At 40.9% G+C, this 13,730-nt stretch overlaps 1 protein-coding gene across 1 annotated transcript; it reads left to right on the top strand.

Annotated features, from left to right (window-relative positions):
* Positions 1-1,397: 1,397 nt before the first annotated feature.
* On the top strand, positions 1,398-13,616 carry prpf6 (PRP6 pre-mRNA processing factor 6 homolog (S. cerevisiae)). The gene is made up of 21 exons (XM_044211744.1): positions 1,398-1,644; positions 2,220-2,382; positions 2,551-2,669; positions 2,809-2,887; positions 3,513-3,689; positions 4,315-4,443; positions 4,558-4,652; positions 4,755-4,911; positions 5,225-5,387; positions 6,214-6,332; positions 6,474-6,692; positions 7,137-7,259; positions 7,388-7,509; positions 7,706-7,844; positions 7,983-8,102; positions 9,047-9,223; positions 9,402-9,535; positions 10,097-10,188; positions 10,831-10,945; positions 11,099-11,225; positions 11,741-13,616. Exons 1-21 carry the CDS (start codon positions 1,457-1,459, stop codon positions 11,891-11,893), a joined length of 2,910 nt encoding a protein of 969 aa, XP_044067679.1. The 5' UTR covers positions 1,398-1,456; the 3' UTR covers positions 11,894-13,616.
* The last annotated feature ends 114 nt before the right edge of the window (positions 13,617-13,730 follow it).

Here is a 13,730-nt window from a genome sequence, read left to right as displayed (position 1 = left end):
AAAGAGGCTGTGTGTTAAAGATGAAATCAAGGCTTGAGTTGCGCTTCATGTTTAAATTGGTCCTTGGCTGTGTGAGCTACATATCTTATAATGTGTCTGACAGTCCATTTTCATCATAACAGTCTTCTCCCAGGAGTGAAATAATGTCTGCCCTCCAGGCGATGTAAATGAAGAAAAATGTAAAGGCCTGAGCCGAGGCTCAGACTGTGGGTGAAGTTAAACCTGATTGAAACTAATTGATGTATGGCCTCACTTCATCTCAAGGGGTGAAACCCAGAAATGTCACGTTAGAATGTAATTACCTTTATTGCAGTCTCATGTTTGAATATAGACTCTCCAACATGGACATTTTTTGCTCAGAATGCAAAATAAATTATTGCTTTAACACACTAGCGTGTCTGTCAGAATTACTCTAAAATCCCATAAAATGTATGGCTCAATCAACTATATGCATCTAAATATCCTCTATGAGAAAATGGTCTGAATTCTGCTTCAATAGTTTATTAACTACTCTCAGCTTCAGTATGCTTCAGTTAGGGTCCAATAAAAATGGTTTTACTGTGGAGTACATACTGATCATTTTAAATGCAAGAGTCCTGTTAAAGCACTGAGATTATGAAGCATGGGAAGGTTCATTTGAATTGGGCAGTATGCACCCTTCAAGGCCTGACTGTTTATTCAAATAAACGTCCGCTGTATCATATATGCTATGATTGGGGTCACAGGTCCATTTCTGGCACTCTGTGAAGGGAGGAAATTAAATAGTCTCATAAAATGCACAAGGAGCACATTATGCTGATTACTAAATTGAATTTAATTACCAGGCTATTATATATGCTTTTGAAGTTTGCATTAATGGCCTTGAGAAAATGAATTATGAGAATGTTACAGTAAAGTAGAATAATGTACAAACATCACAGAAACAAATCCCAAAATATCCCCCAAAAAGGGGGTTTCTTATAAGTAAATATCATATGTTAGTTAGTTCAGGCAATACACTTAAAAAACATGAACTCAAGACAAAACACCACGCAAAAACACCAAGTCCCATTAGGAATACTAATCTACAAAGCCTAGAGGCCTGGTTTAAATATGATTGATGGCAATATTTCAATAGGCCTATTATCTTTCAGGATGTGGCGCCCTCCTGTGGCTTCTGTGGAAAACTGATATTAGTATGAAACATGATAAATACTCTTTATAAATCATTTCAACAATAACACACTCAGCGACAGGTGGGAAAATGAGCGCGTTACATAACTAAAATCAACAATTTGAAACTAAAAGAATATCACAAGATAATGTGTGTGAAAATAAACAGAAACCTGCCTGTCCTGTGGGGGCGCTGTTGCAAACACCAACGGACATTTCGAGAAGGACAGGGTGGCTGTTTGCTGGTAACGGAAGTGCGACTATTGTTTATCCGGCAGTGAGTCTCCTCGTCGTTGGAGCAACGATGGCCAGCGCTACAGCAAAACAAGGTCCTAAAATTGTCACCAAAACATCTGCGGGAGGCACCGGGGCGGCGGGGGCTAGCGGTGGGCCCCCGATAATGCCCCTCGCCTCTCCGCTCATGGGGAAAAAGAAGAAGCCGTTTCTGGGGATGCCCGCTCCGCTGGGCTACGTCCCTGGTCTGGGCAGAGGGTAAGCTAACTTGCTAGCTACCAATAGCTCTTCAGCTAGTAAGCTAGGATATATCTGTTAGATGAAGTCGGTGGTTTAGCAAACGATCGTGCGTTGTAATACGCGTATGCTGGTAAGTGAGCTGAGGTGAAAAGACACCGTAAGAACCCATACCAGTGCATTAGTCATATTAAAGTAAGGTTACACAACAGTAGCTAGTTAAATGAACAAAGAAATTAGTTTGGTATTATCTAACGTTATGGTTGTATTGAGTCGATATCATCCTCGTAACGTTAATGTCAAATAAACTAAAAGAAAAAATGGCAGGCACTCATTTTAGAGCTTTACTTCTCATTATTTCTGACCCCTCATACAGACTTATTAAAGGGATGTTGAAGCCTGCTGTCAATTTGCTGCAAATAGAGCTGAAAGTTAGTGAACCATCAAAATGGTCATTGCTTAAAAGAATAGATGATAAGCTTGTCAAGTAAACATTATCAGCTGGTTATGCATTAACTTGAATATCCCAGTGCATGTTTATCACAAGTCTACCTATGTTTATTTGTGTAACGTTTAAATGAATTGCTCCTCTTTAGTGCAACTGGTTTCACCACCCGATCTGATATCGGTCCCGCTCGTGATGCCAACGATCCAGTGGATGACCGACATGCACCCCCAGGGAAGAGGACGGTTGGGGACCAAATGAAAAAGAACCAGGATGATGATGATGAAGATCTGAATGATACAAACTATGATGAGGTGCTTATAATTGGACTGTGTCTGGCTGTTATTTGAGCGTTTTTTTGCGTAGGGCTGTTTGCATCTACTCAAGATTTAAAGTTGACCAGACCATAACTCTGCCTATATGATTATTACATAACTGTCTTCAGTCATTCTAATCACAATATCGTGCCTTTATTCTTGTAGTTTAATGGATACGCCGGTAGCTTGTTCTCCAGTGGGCCCTATGAGAAGGATGATGAAGAAGCAGATGCTATATATGCAGCACTGGACAAGAGGATGGATGAAAGACGCAAAGAAAGAAGGTTATTTAAAAAAAATGTCTATTTTCACACCTAAGTTTTAGGGAACAAGCATACCCCTCCCAAGTTTTACACACTGTATTCATGTTTGACATCTTGTGCACGTAACTGTAATTTTGTATGCTGTCCTGTGTATTGTCAGGGAGCTGAGAGAAAAGGAAGAAATCGAGAAATATCGTATGGAGCGACCCAAAATCCAGCAGCAGTTCTCAGATTTAAAGGTACAAAATTGCACATGATATGCCAAACTTTTGCCTTTCTTTTCCACCTGTGATCACATTGAATTTTCCTCTGCTGTCTTCTTCTTACACGTATCATGTGTTGTCATGATACTAGAATTTCTAACTTCAATACCATTTTCGATACCATGGCGGAAATTGACACAACATTGAGGGCATAACATTTTTGATTTTTATTCAAAGATAAATATAACAAGGCTTTCCCATGAGGTGCAACTTTTCTTTTCTTGGCTAGTATCAGAGAACAGCAGAGTGACTGTAGTAAACATTAACTGCTCAGTAGCATAGCTTGCATATGGGCTTGCTAGTATTCTTTGCTTTTCCTTGTTCATTTGCCTCAAATGCAAAGTATTTCCAAACACCATATAATATTTTGTTCTATTGGGTGATATCTTCCCAAACTATGAAAATCACTGAAACTGGATTTTTGTGGTTTTCACAAGACAACAGCAGTATGCTGCCATAAATCTGTTACAAAGAAACCACGTCTCTTTGCTGAATCAAAAAGGTGGGGGGAAAGCCGCACACTGATAACACTTAAAAATTCCAAGTTAATTCACATCTCTCTTTCATTCTTCTTTATTCTCTCGTCTCCATGTCTTCACAGAGGAAGTTGGCAGAGGTGTCAGAGGAGGAGTGGCTGAGCATCCCTGAAGTGGGAGATGCCAGGAATAAGCGACAGAGAAATCCCCGCTATGAGAAACTCACCCCTGTCCCCGACAGCTTCTTCTCCAAACACCTGCAGACTGGAGAGAACCACACCACTGTTGACCCTCTGCAAGGGGTCAGTATACATACAAACACACATTCACATACTGTAGACATCCACATAAAAACTCGTGATGTAGTTTCAGCCTGCACCAGCAGGAGTCAGGATATCTCACTGGAAACAAGCAAATCACTTCAACTGTACAATTAAGGCAGTTTGCAAATGCTCTTTTTTTCATGCAGTCATGTAATCTCAGCGGATCTCCCTGCATAGTTGGGTTGCATAGTTTGGAAAATGTCATGGCAATGTTTTTTTGATAAATACTGTGATTAAGAATGAATATAAATGTACAGCAAAAACAAACTTTGTAACTGTAAACAGACACCTATTTCTGCTGATACTGATCACATCACTTCTCTTGGAACTTAAAATATACAAGTGTGGTAACTTGATTGAAAACAAATGGGAAAATAGCCTCTTGATTAAAAAGTTGTCAGTTTTTGCCATGTATATATTGTATTTTCAAGTGTTACATTATCACTATGAATTCACTACACAGTATATTTCAATCCTACTAGGAGAGTCTTGTTCACACTTCGAATTTTCACAGGTATCATTTACAGTGGTGAGAAAAGTGTCATATGATCTCACAGAGAGTATAATGCTCCTCTCCATTATCATTGTGTCTTTTTTCCACTAGCTGGGAGGTCTGAACACACCTTACCCAGGAAGCATGACTCCCGGCTTGATGACACCAGGGACTGGAGAGCTAGACATGAGGAAAATCGGTCAGGCCAGGAACACACTCATGGATATGAGGCTCAGCCAGGTAACTAATGATCATCCTTTACCCCGCTCTATAATTCGTACTCTGCAGTTGTTATCCCGATACACAGGATTTATTGTTTTCGCTTACCTGTGTCTGCCTTTTATCTATCTTCAGGTGTCTGACTCAGTGAGTGGACAGACAGTGGTGGATCCTAAGGGTTACCTGACAGATCTCAACTCCATGATTCCCACACATGGAGGAGACATCAGGTAGAGACACACTGGCGACATAAGAAGTTCCTAGGGTGTATTTGTGTTGAATAAGTTGATGTCTGTGTGTCTGATGGTTTATCTTTGGCTCTGCATGTCCAGTGACATCAAGAAGGCTCGTCTGCTACTGAAATCAGTGAGGGAGACCAATCCTCATCACCCGCCTGCCTGGATTGCCTCTGCCAGGCTGGAGGAGGTGACCGGCAAACTGCAGGTGGCCAGGAACCTGATCATGAAAGGCACAGAGATGTGTGTTAAGGTAAAGGATGATATACACGTGTATATTAAATCTGTTAAGGGCCTAAGCATATGTGCAAATGGATATGTGTCTTTAGCTCATTGAGACCACAGGCTTGAGTAAAGTTTGATAATTTGTTTGTTATTGGTTAATATTATACACTCATGTTTCGAGGAAGAAGCAAATAAAATATGTAACATCAATGATAAACAGCAGACCTTTCAGTCTTCTTTACCAGCTGTTTAGTTAAATGACATATTACTGTCCAGCTAATTTGTAATGCAGAAAATGGTTTTTGCCCTCCTGTTGATTAAAGCATTTCTCTGCCCACCAGAGTGAGGATGTGTGGCTGGAGGCAGCAAGGCTCCAGCCTGGTGACACAGCCAAGGCTGTGGTAGCCCAAGCTGTCCGCCACTTGCCACAGTCCGTCCGCATCTACATCCGAGCTGCAGAGCTGGAGACAGATGTCAGGGCCAAGAAACGAGTTCTCAGGAAGGGTAACGCTCTCAGATAATATCAGTTGTAACAATGAATGGGGGGGGGTTCTTGAAGTAATGCTTTTAACTTGTATTGCTGTTTGTGTATATATCAGATTGTGAGAAAGTTGTAAGTTGATGTTTTGACAAGACATGTTGCTGTTATATTGTTATAAGGAGAGTTTTGTGTTCCTTCTCAGTCGTGCATACATGAATGAATACATCACAGTTTCCCTGCCAAAAGGAAGACTCTAATTTCTGCTTGGAAAAACTCAAAACCAGTCTCCATCTGTCCATTGTCTCATAAAATCACCCACATAGACTTACTTGGTCCCTCCACACATAAGATTGCATAAGGGTTACATTTGGCAGCTGTGGTTCTGGCTTCTCGTCAAGGCCAGGCACCCTATTTGAACCATCATGTCAGTGCCCTAACACACACACACACACACACACACACACACACACACACCAATATTTCCCAGCAGCATACCCTACTGACAGAGATGGATGGGGAGCTTCCTCTGTGTAAAAGCTCTCTTCGCCTCTACATGTTCAGTTGCCTCTGCTCTACTTTTCTCTATTACATAAATTCTGCCTTTCCACTCAGACATGATTGAACTTTACCACTATTGCAGGATATGCTGTTTGTTTTTATTGCTGAACATAGTTAGGTCAGTGTAATTTCAGTATTAAAAATGTGCTGTTATTGTATCAGAATTGCCAATTGGTTAAACAGAGAGTGCTTTTGATGCCTTTTGATGCCTGACAGAATCAATGCCTTTTGATTTTTGTGACAGTTTGTCAATGAATTGACTTAACAATTGTGTAATTGTTACCCATGTAGCCCTGGAAAATGTGTCCAAGTCAGTTCGACTGTGGAAGACAGCTGTTGAGCTGGAGGAGCCAGAGGATGCCAGGATCATGCTTAGTAGAGCTGTGGAGTGCTGCCCTACTAGTGTGGAGGTATGCTTAGCACATGCTGTCATCTCACCCCCCGTCATGAAACATTGCATATAGGACAGGAGGAGCCACACAATGCTGCAGTGCAACATATGAACTTTGCACCTACCTCTATATCTATCTACTTCTGTCTGTCCTCTTCAGCTGTGGCTGGCGCTGGCTCGGTTAGAGACGTACGAGAACGCCCGTCGTGTCCTGAATAAAGCTCGAGAGAACATCCCCACCGATCGCCACATCTGGATCACTGCTGCCAAGTTGGAGGAGGCCAATGGTAACACTCAGATGGTGGACAAGATCATTGACAGAGCCATCACTTCTCTACGTGCCAACGGTGTGGAGATCAACAGAGAACAGTGGATACAGGTGTGTTCCTGTGGCTTTGTAGTGTCTTTGACATCATAGAGAGAGAGAGAAAGAGAGCGAGAGTAGGGTTTCCTGCAGCTGTTTATGGCAGTGGGGAACTTCCTCCACTGAAAAAATAATTGAGTTCAAAGAATGTTGTAAGAATTTAATATATTTTCATAATAAGAAATGTAAAAGAAAGGTAAAAGAGGACAGAACAGAAGTATTATTTTAAACAGTAAAGGCCTTATATTTAATGAGTAACAGGATTGTTTTGATTTGTTGTTCCTAATATACTGATCCCCTCATATACCATATGTAAATAGAAGGTACAGTTCTCAGTCCAAATTTTCACTGTCAAGGTCTTTTAATAAGCAGGCTAGTTCATGCCTCAACTCTCTTGCATTCTCCTTCTCTATACCACCCACATCTCTTTCCTCCTAAATGTATCTTCTTGTCCTGCAGGATGCAGAGGAGTGTGACAAATCAGGCAGTGTGGCTACCTGCCAGGCTGTGATCAGGGCCGTCATAGGGATTGGCATTGAGGAGGAGGACCGCAAACACACCTGGATGGAAGATTCAGACAGTGTGAGTACCATTATATCAGGGTTTGTTTTGTGTTTTTTACACAGGCCACATTCAGATCCTGACACCTAGAGGGGTCATTCACATACTAATTTGCTGTTGGGGTTTAATGCTTGTCTGTTATGTTTCAGTGCGTGGCCCATGGAGCGCTGGAGTGTGCCAGGGCCATCTATGCCCATGCTCTGCAGGTGTTTCCCAGTAAAAAAAGTGTCTGGCTTAGAGCTGCCTACTTTGAGAAAAATAACGGCACCAGGTGACCAGATTTTGTTTCTAAACGTAACAAACAGTAGTAATCACATCTTTTTTTTGTTAATGTTTCAATCATTCCACTTTATTAAGAGTCTGTCAATAACATTCTGTTTTTCTCTCTTTTACCTCTCACATGCTTTATCAACTGCCACTGTGCTCCTCCCCTCCATTACTCTTCCATGTCTCATTGCATCTCTCAGGGAGTCTTTGGAGGCCCTGCTTCAAAGGGCTGTGGCTCACTGTCCCAAAGCAGAGGTCCTGTGGTTGATGGGGGCCAAGTCTAAGTGGCTGGCTGAGGATGTGCCTGCAGCCAGAAGTATTCTTGCTCTGGCTTTCCAGGTGATGATGAGGTTATGCAAACTTTGACTTGTTCACGTAGTATCCACACGAGCCTGTGTCTAACTCTTTTCCCCTTTCCTGTATTCTCCCCCTCTTACGCTCTATCTCTTTTCCTCTTCTTTATATTTTCCTCTTTAGGCTAACCCGAACAGTGAAGAGATCTGGCTGGCTGCTGTCAAGCTGGAGTCTGAGAATAATGAGTATGAAAGAGCCCGTCGACTGCTGGCCAAGGCCCGCAGCAGTGCCCCAACAGCCAGGGTGAGTGTGTGTTTGTGTGTGTGTGTGTGAGTCAGTGAGAAAGTGGAAAAGAGACAGAGAGATTGCCCTATTTCAAACTCTCATGAGGATCCAGTACCAAAAAAATTTAGAAATCTGCACAAATCCTCTCATCTGCTGAATGAAAGTTGAAAAATGGTCTCCCCATTTAGGTCCAGGGTGTCTTTTCTGGTATTTGTTGGATTGTAATACAGACTGAAATGAGATGAGATTTTAATGAAAGTACTTTCCTTAGAGGATTGATGGAATAAACACACATTTCCCTAACATTTTTGGCCTTTTATTTGCACTGGGGAAGATTGCTTGTGTATTTTGCTTGTCCTGTCCTTTTACTCTCAAACAGCCCTTCTGTAACCCTGTGTACCAGTACATAGTTTGTTTTTCATTATGTAATGTTGGTATGAATAGAGCTCTGACCCATGTTTCAGAGGTGACTTGATTATCAGATCTTATTCTTCACTGCTTTAAAGCAAGTTTTAATAGTAATTTAATAGTGCATTGTACTTGAGGTATCTCCTACAAACAGCCTGTCTTTCTCAGGTTCAGGCTTGCCAGGTTTCTACACCTCAAAACATTCAGCACTACTCAGATGCTGCTACTCAGACCTGGCTACACACCCTTAAATTATCTTTGTATTTGCTGACAGATTAGAAAGCATACTTAATGTTGGCAGTACTGATTGTCCTGTCAGATAAGACAACTGTGTGATGTTAATGAAGCAGTTTAGCATTTAGGCTATGCCCTAGCAAGGTGACATTGATATATTTGAAAGCTGGTATTTGCATTGCATAAATTGGGGCTACAATTCAAGTATTACAAATTATTTTTCAACAATGGCCAGGGGAATTTGAAAGGGGAGTTCATGAGTTTTGTTTATACATATTTCCTGGCTGAAAAGTATGTTTGTGGGTTTGTTATCTCTACAGGTATTTATGAAGTCAGTGAAGTTGGAGTGGGTGTTAGGGAACATAGAAGCTGCCCAGGAGTTATGCACAGAAGCCCTGAAACACTACGAGGACTTCCCCAAACTTTGGATGATGAGAGGCCAAATAGAAGAGCAGTGTGAAAACATGGATAAGGCCAGAGAGGCCTACAACCAAGGGGTGAGGCGGGGCAAGTGTTTGGGGCAAGGATTTGTTTAAGTGTTAAAATAACCACAAAGGAAAGGGAACCAAAGGAGGTGGACTTTAATGTGCATTTTAGGTCATATGTGTTTTTGATGAAAATTAATGTTTCGCTAATAACTCTGAAAAGTGGTCAATGACGTGTTTGTTGCTGTAGTTGAAAAAGTGTCCCCACTCGGGAGCCCTGTGGTTGCTACTGTCTCGTCTTGAAGAGAGAGTGGGACAGCTGACCAGAGCCAGAGCAATCCTGGAGAAGGCACGACTCAAGAACCCCCAGAGCCCCGAGCTATGGTGAGTAAATACACAAGAGAGAGAGAATGAGAAGATAAAATGTGGTAAGCCGCTTGAATGCAAAAGCAGGATGCTGCCTGAGGAAGAGCTTTAATTTAAAATGTGTCAACTGTGTAGAGATTGCATTAAGCAAATGAACATTAATCTTTGTGCTCTATACATTTTTTAAAGCAAGTTTTGTTTGAGCGCTGAGCAATTAAAAATATTTACTTTGGAATTCAAGTGGCCAACTGCTTTACCTTCATTGATATGTTTTTGGCTCTTTAGGAACCCTTTCACTACACTACACTGTACTGCCCACCTACAGATTTTGTTGTTTTTTTCTGTAATAGTGAACAATGAAAATGTATATGTTGGAGTTATGATTAATTTGCTTTCCAAATGTGCTAAATGTGCTTTTACCACATTTATTAAAAAACATTTTCTTCATATACAGCACAGAAACGTAAACGGGGTTGATGGCAAATTAAAAACTGAATGTAGCCCATCTACCACTCAAAAATTATGAAATAAAACTGACACATGCCTCCAAAATTGTGTGTATGTCATCATATTAACCAGGTTGGAGTCGGTCAGGCTGGAGTTCCGGGCTGGACTGAAGAACATCTCCAACACACTGATGGCCAAAGCCCTGCAGGAGTGCCCCAATTCAGGTGAGAATATATTCCTGCTGTTTGGGGAAGTCCTTTTCTAAAACTCAGAAACCAAGAAAAACAGCCTGTTTTACTTTGATGACAATGGGTTTTGAAATGGCCTAAAAGGGCTAGGTATTTTCTCAACCATAGAGCAGACAGGGTGTCATCAGGTCCCATTAAAAGTCTAAAAATATCTGAAAATCATCACACCTTGAAAGTCATCAAATTGCTTTAAATTTGAATTTATGTGGTCTTAATTTCAATATTAACCTTCTTTTCTCTGAATTGCCTGATTTCTTTAGCAGCAGAAGTTTTTCTAGCCAAAGCCAAGCTAATGTTTACCTCTATGTAGACCCCAATATACTTTTCTTTTATTATACCTGCTACAACCACCTGATGGAAAAAATACATGTTCCACATAAGCCTGACTTCCATGTATTTACCTGGCATACTCGCCTCAAGTTCACAAGACAACAGATACAAAAACATCTCCAGAACAAAATGATGTTTGGATGGGAATTTTTTTACTGTCAATAGTCCACCCATTGTCTGGGTTGCAGATTGGACTTTTATACACAAAAAATATTTTTTTACTATTACTTTGTGTGTTTCTAATCTCATATTGTCTGTTTCACCCCACTCCTGTTTCTGTCCTACAAGGTATCCTGTGGGCTGAAGCAGTGTTTTTGGAGGCCAGGCCCCAGAGGAAGACTAAGAGTGTGGATGCTTTGAAGAAGTGTGAACACGATCCCCATGTCTTGCTCGCTGTAGCGAAGTATGACTTAATCTTTTCACTGTTCATTAGCTCTGCTCTTAATGCAAATCTTGATCATATCCTATATCTTTTATTTTAGGTATTTAGCAAACCTTTAGGCATGAGACTTGAATTTGTATTAATTTCAAATGCAATCTTGTACTAACATTTTAGGTTGTTCTGGAGTGAGCGTAAGATCACCAAAGCCAGAGAGTGGTTCCTAAGGACAGTAAAGATTGAGCCAGACCTGGGAGATGCTTGGGCTCTCTTTTACAAGTTTGAGCTGCAGCATGGCACAGAGGTAAGGATCTTATTGTCTTTTCTTATCTGGGTATAAAATGTGTGCCAGTCTGTGTGTGTGTGTGTGTGTGTGTGTGTGTGTGTGTGTGTGTGTGTGTGTGTGTGTGTCAGTGGTCACTGTTACATTGGAATGAGTCCTATGTCATGTTCTCATGGGTCGCTTTTGATGGAGAATGACAAGTGCATCCTGCAGTCAGACGCAAGCTCAGTTAATGTAGCTTTGGTTTATCACAGTAGTAAGAGCTATGACTGCACCAGACAGCTAATGTTCTCATTGTATCATTTACCACAAAAAAGGGTGCATTGTTAAAACTTTTGTGGACAAAAGACAAAACTATTGAGAAGCATTTAGGCAGAGGAGTACATCCCAAAAAAGCTGTAAGCTATCCAGTCTGTTTTCTTCAGTTGTAGACCGTTTCTTTCAAAGTCTGTTTGTAAGAAGGAAGAGCCTGACAAAATTACTGATAAATTGCATTATGTTATGGGTATCTAACCTCACTGTTCTGTGTCCATCAGGAACAACAGGAAGAGGTGCGCAAACGCTGTGAGAATGCGGAGCCCCGCCATGGAGAGCTGTGGTGTGCCGAGTCCAAACACGTCCTGAACTGGCAGAAGAAGACAGGAGAGATCTTAGCGGAGGTAGCCAGCAAGATCAAGAACACATTCTGAGACGGGGGAAATTTGGACTGAAAACACCTGGAGGACTCTGGCAGTCACCAGGCTAGCAGGAAACAGCTATGGACATGCTCAAATATTGTTCTTTACCAGGACTTGCCCACCTGCGGCAGATACAAAGTATTCACACATACCCCCTTACCTTTTTCACATTTTATTGTTGTACAAAATTGAATCACAGTTTGTGTACTTATCAACAGAAAATTATGATTTCATGTCAAAGTGAAAATAAATCTCTACACATTTTAAATTTGGCTAAGTACCAATATAAAACTCAAAATCACTGATTATAGTAGTAGCAACAGCAGTATGTTTTTGTGGGTCGGTCTGTGGTCTTTCAGGAAGTATGGGGACTGTCAGTGAACTGCAGTTTTCAAGTCCTCAGATGGATTGAGGTCTGGACCTCGACTCGGCCACTCCAGGACATTGGTATTGTTGTTTTTAAGCTATTCCTGCGTAGCTTTGGCTTTATGTTTGAGGGATTTATCTTGCTGTGAAGTAAACCTTCTCCCAAGTCTGTTACAGAGAAGATTGTTTTGCTCACGATAGAAATATGGTTTAGTATTATGGTCAAAAGGTTTAATTTTGGTGTCATTTGACTATAGAACCTTCTTCCAGTTTGTTTAATTCTCCCACATGCCTTCTGGCAAACATTAGCTCGGATGTTGCGAGAAGAAGCAAACTGTTGGGAAAACAAACTGTTGAAGCTGCACCTAGTGAATTACCCAGGCAACAGTTGTTTGAATAATTCTCTAAATAACTAAAGAGATACACACCCATCCAAGTGAAGTGTAGTAAATCAGCTTTAATTTAATCTTCTGACAACTTTTAAGTGGTGGCAGAGACGGTGCTTAATTTTTGTTATTTGGACCCAGCCCTGACCACCCATGTTAAATACATGTGTTTACTGGTCTCTATTGTTTGGCCATGCTGTTGGGCCACGTGGAACTTTGTTTAACTGCTGCACAAGCCGTCGATTCAGGTAGATATAAGCGCTGTGTGCCAGTTCTGTGTACCGAATTGAAATGGAGGGAAACCATGCCAAACCGGCACTGTATCGGCCAGGTTTTGGAGCGCATCCACCTGTCGCTCCTTGATTACACACGTGATCTCCATGCAACATATAATGTGAATTCTCATAATGTCAGAGCACCAGTAATGATATCGGTGTGTCATAGTAAAGGAGGTTAAAACTTTGAGGCAATCAGTTATTTTGTTTTATATTTGTACTACATTTGTTTTGTTTTCACACCGACGTCAGTCTTAGTTTTTCTGCTGATTAGTGTCGAAATTCTGATTTCAGCCAGTGTGGTTGCTGTGTAAATTGTAAAACAAACATGAAAAAGCAGAAATGAAAATTAAAACTTTAAATAGGCACTGTAAGAGAGAACAAAACAAAACACACACAGGTTGATTCCACCTTTACAGTATGTTTGGACTGAGATCTTAAGTGTCACTGAGTATCAAGTGATCAGTTGTTATTGTCAGAAATTGTGTTTAAAAAAATGAGGAATTTTATTGTTCTAACTTGTCCATGTGGATATGTAAGAGGTCCAGATTTGGCTATGTCTGTTTAGCAGTGTATATAAACTCCTTGTCAGGGACTATTACATGATTTCTCATGTTGTAGTAATGACCTGCTTTTTTTTTTTTTTTTACATAGCTTGCTTGAAATGCGTTGAATACTTTGCAGGCATCCAATAAACAAAGAACAAAGTTTGTTGTACCATTCCCTGTTTTTCCCAAACAAGTCATATTATAAAATGTTTTGTTGTGATTTAAATGTCAAATCTAATTCTGAGTGCACAGTTAGTTTCTTTGTGAGATGTGT

Source organism: Siniperca chuatsi, linkage group LG10, assembly GCF_020085105.1.
Source record: "Siniperca chuatsi isolate FFG_IHB_CAS linkage group LG10, ASM2008510v1, whole genome shotgun sequence".
Lineage (NCBI taxonomy): Eukaryota > Metazoa > Chordata > Actinopteri > Centrarchiformes > Sinipercidae > Siniperca > Siniperca chuatsi.
Note: the sequence above shows the minus strand (reverse complement) of the source record. Positions and strands in the feature narration are given on the sequence as shown.

Excerpts from the sequence above, each read along its gene's own strand:
- prpf6 (XM_044211744.1), top strand. The coding sequence starts at position 1,457 with ATGGCCAGCGCTACAGCAAAACAAGGTCCTAAAATTGTCACCAAAACA. Across the intron at positions 7,260-7,387 it reads GGATGGAAGATTCAGACAGT|TGCGTGGCCCATGGAGCGCT; the intron begins GTGAGTACCATT and ends GTTATGTTTCAG. Across the intron at positions 7,510-7,705 it reads GAGAAAAATAACGGCACCAG|GGAGTCTTTGGAGGCCCTGC; the intron begins GTGACCAGATTT and ends TGCATCTCTCAG.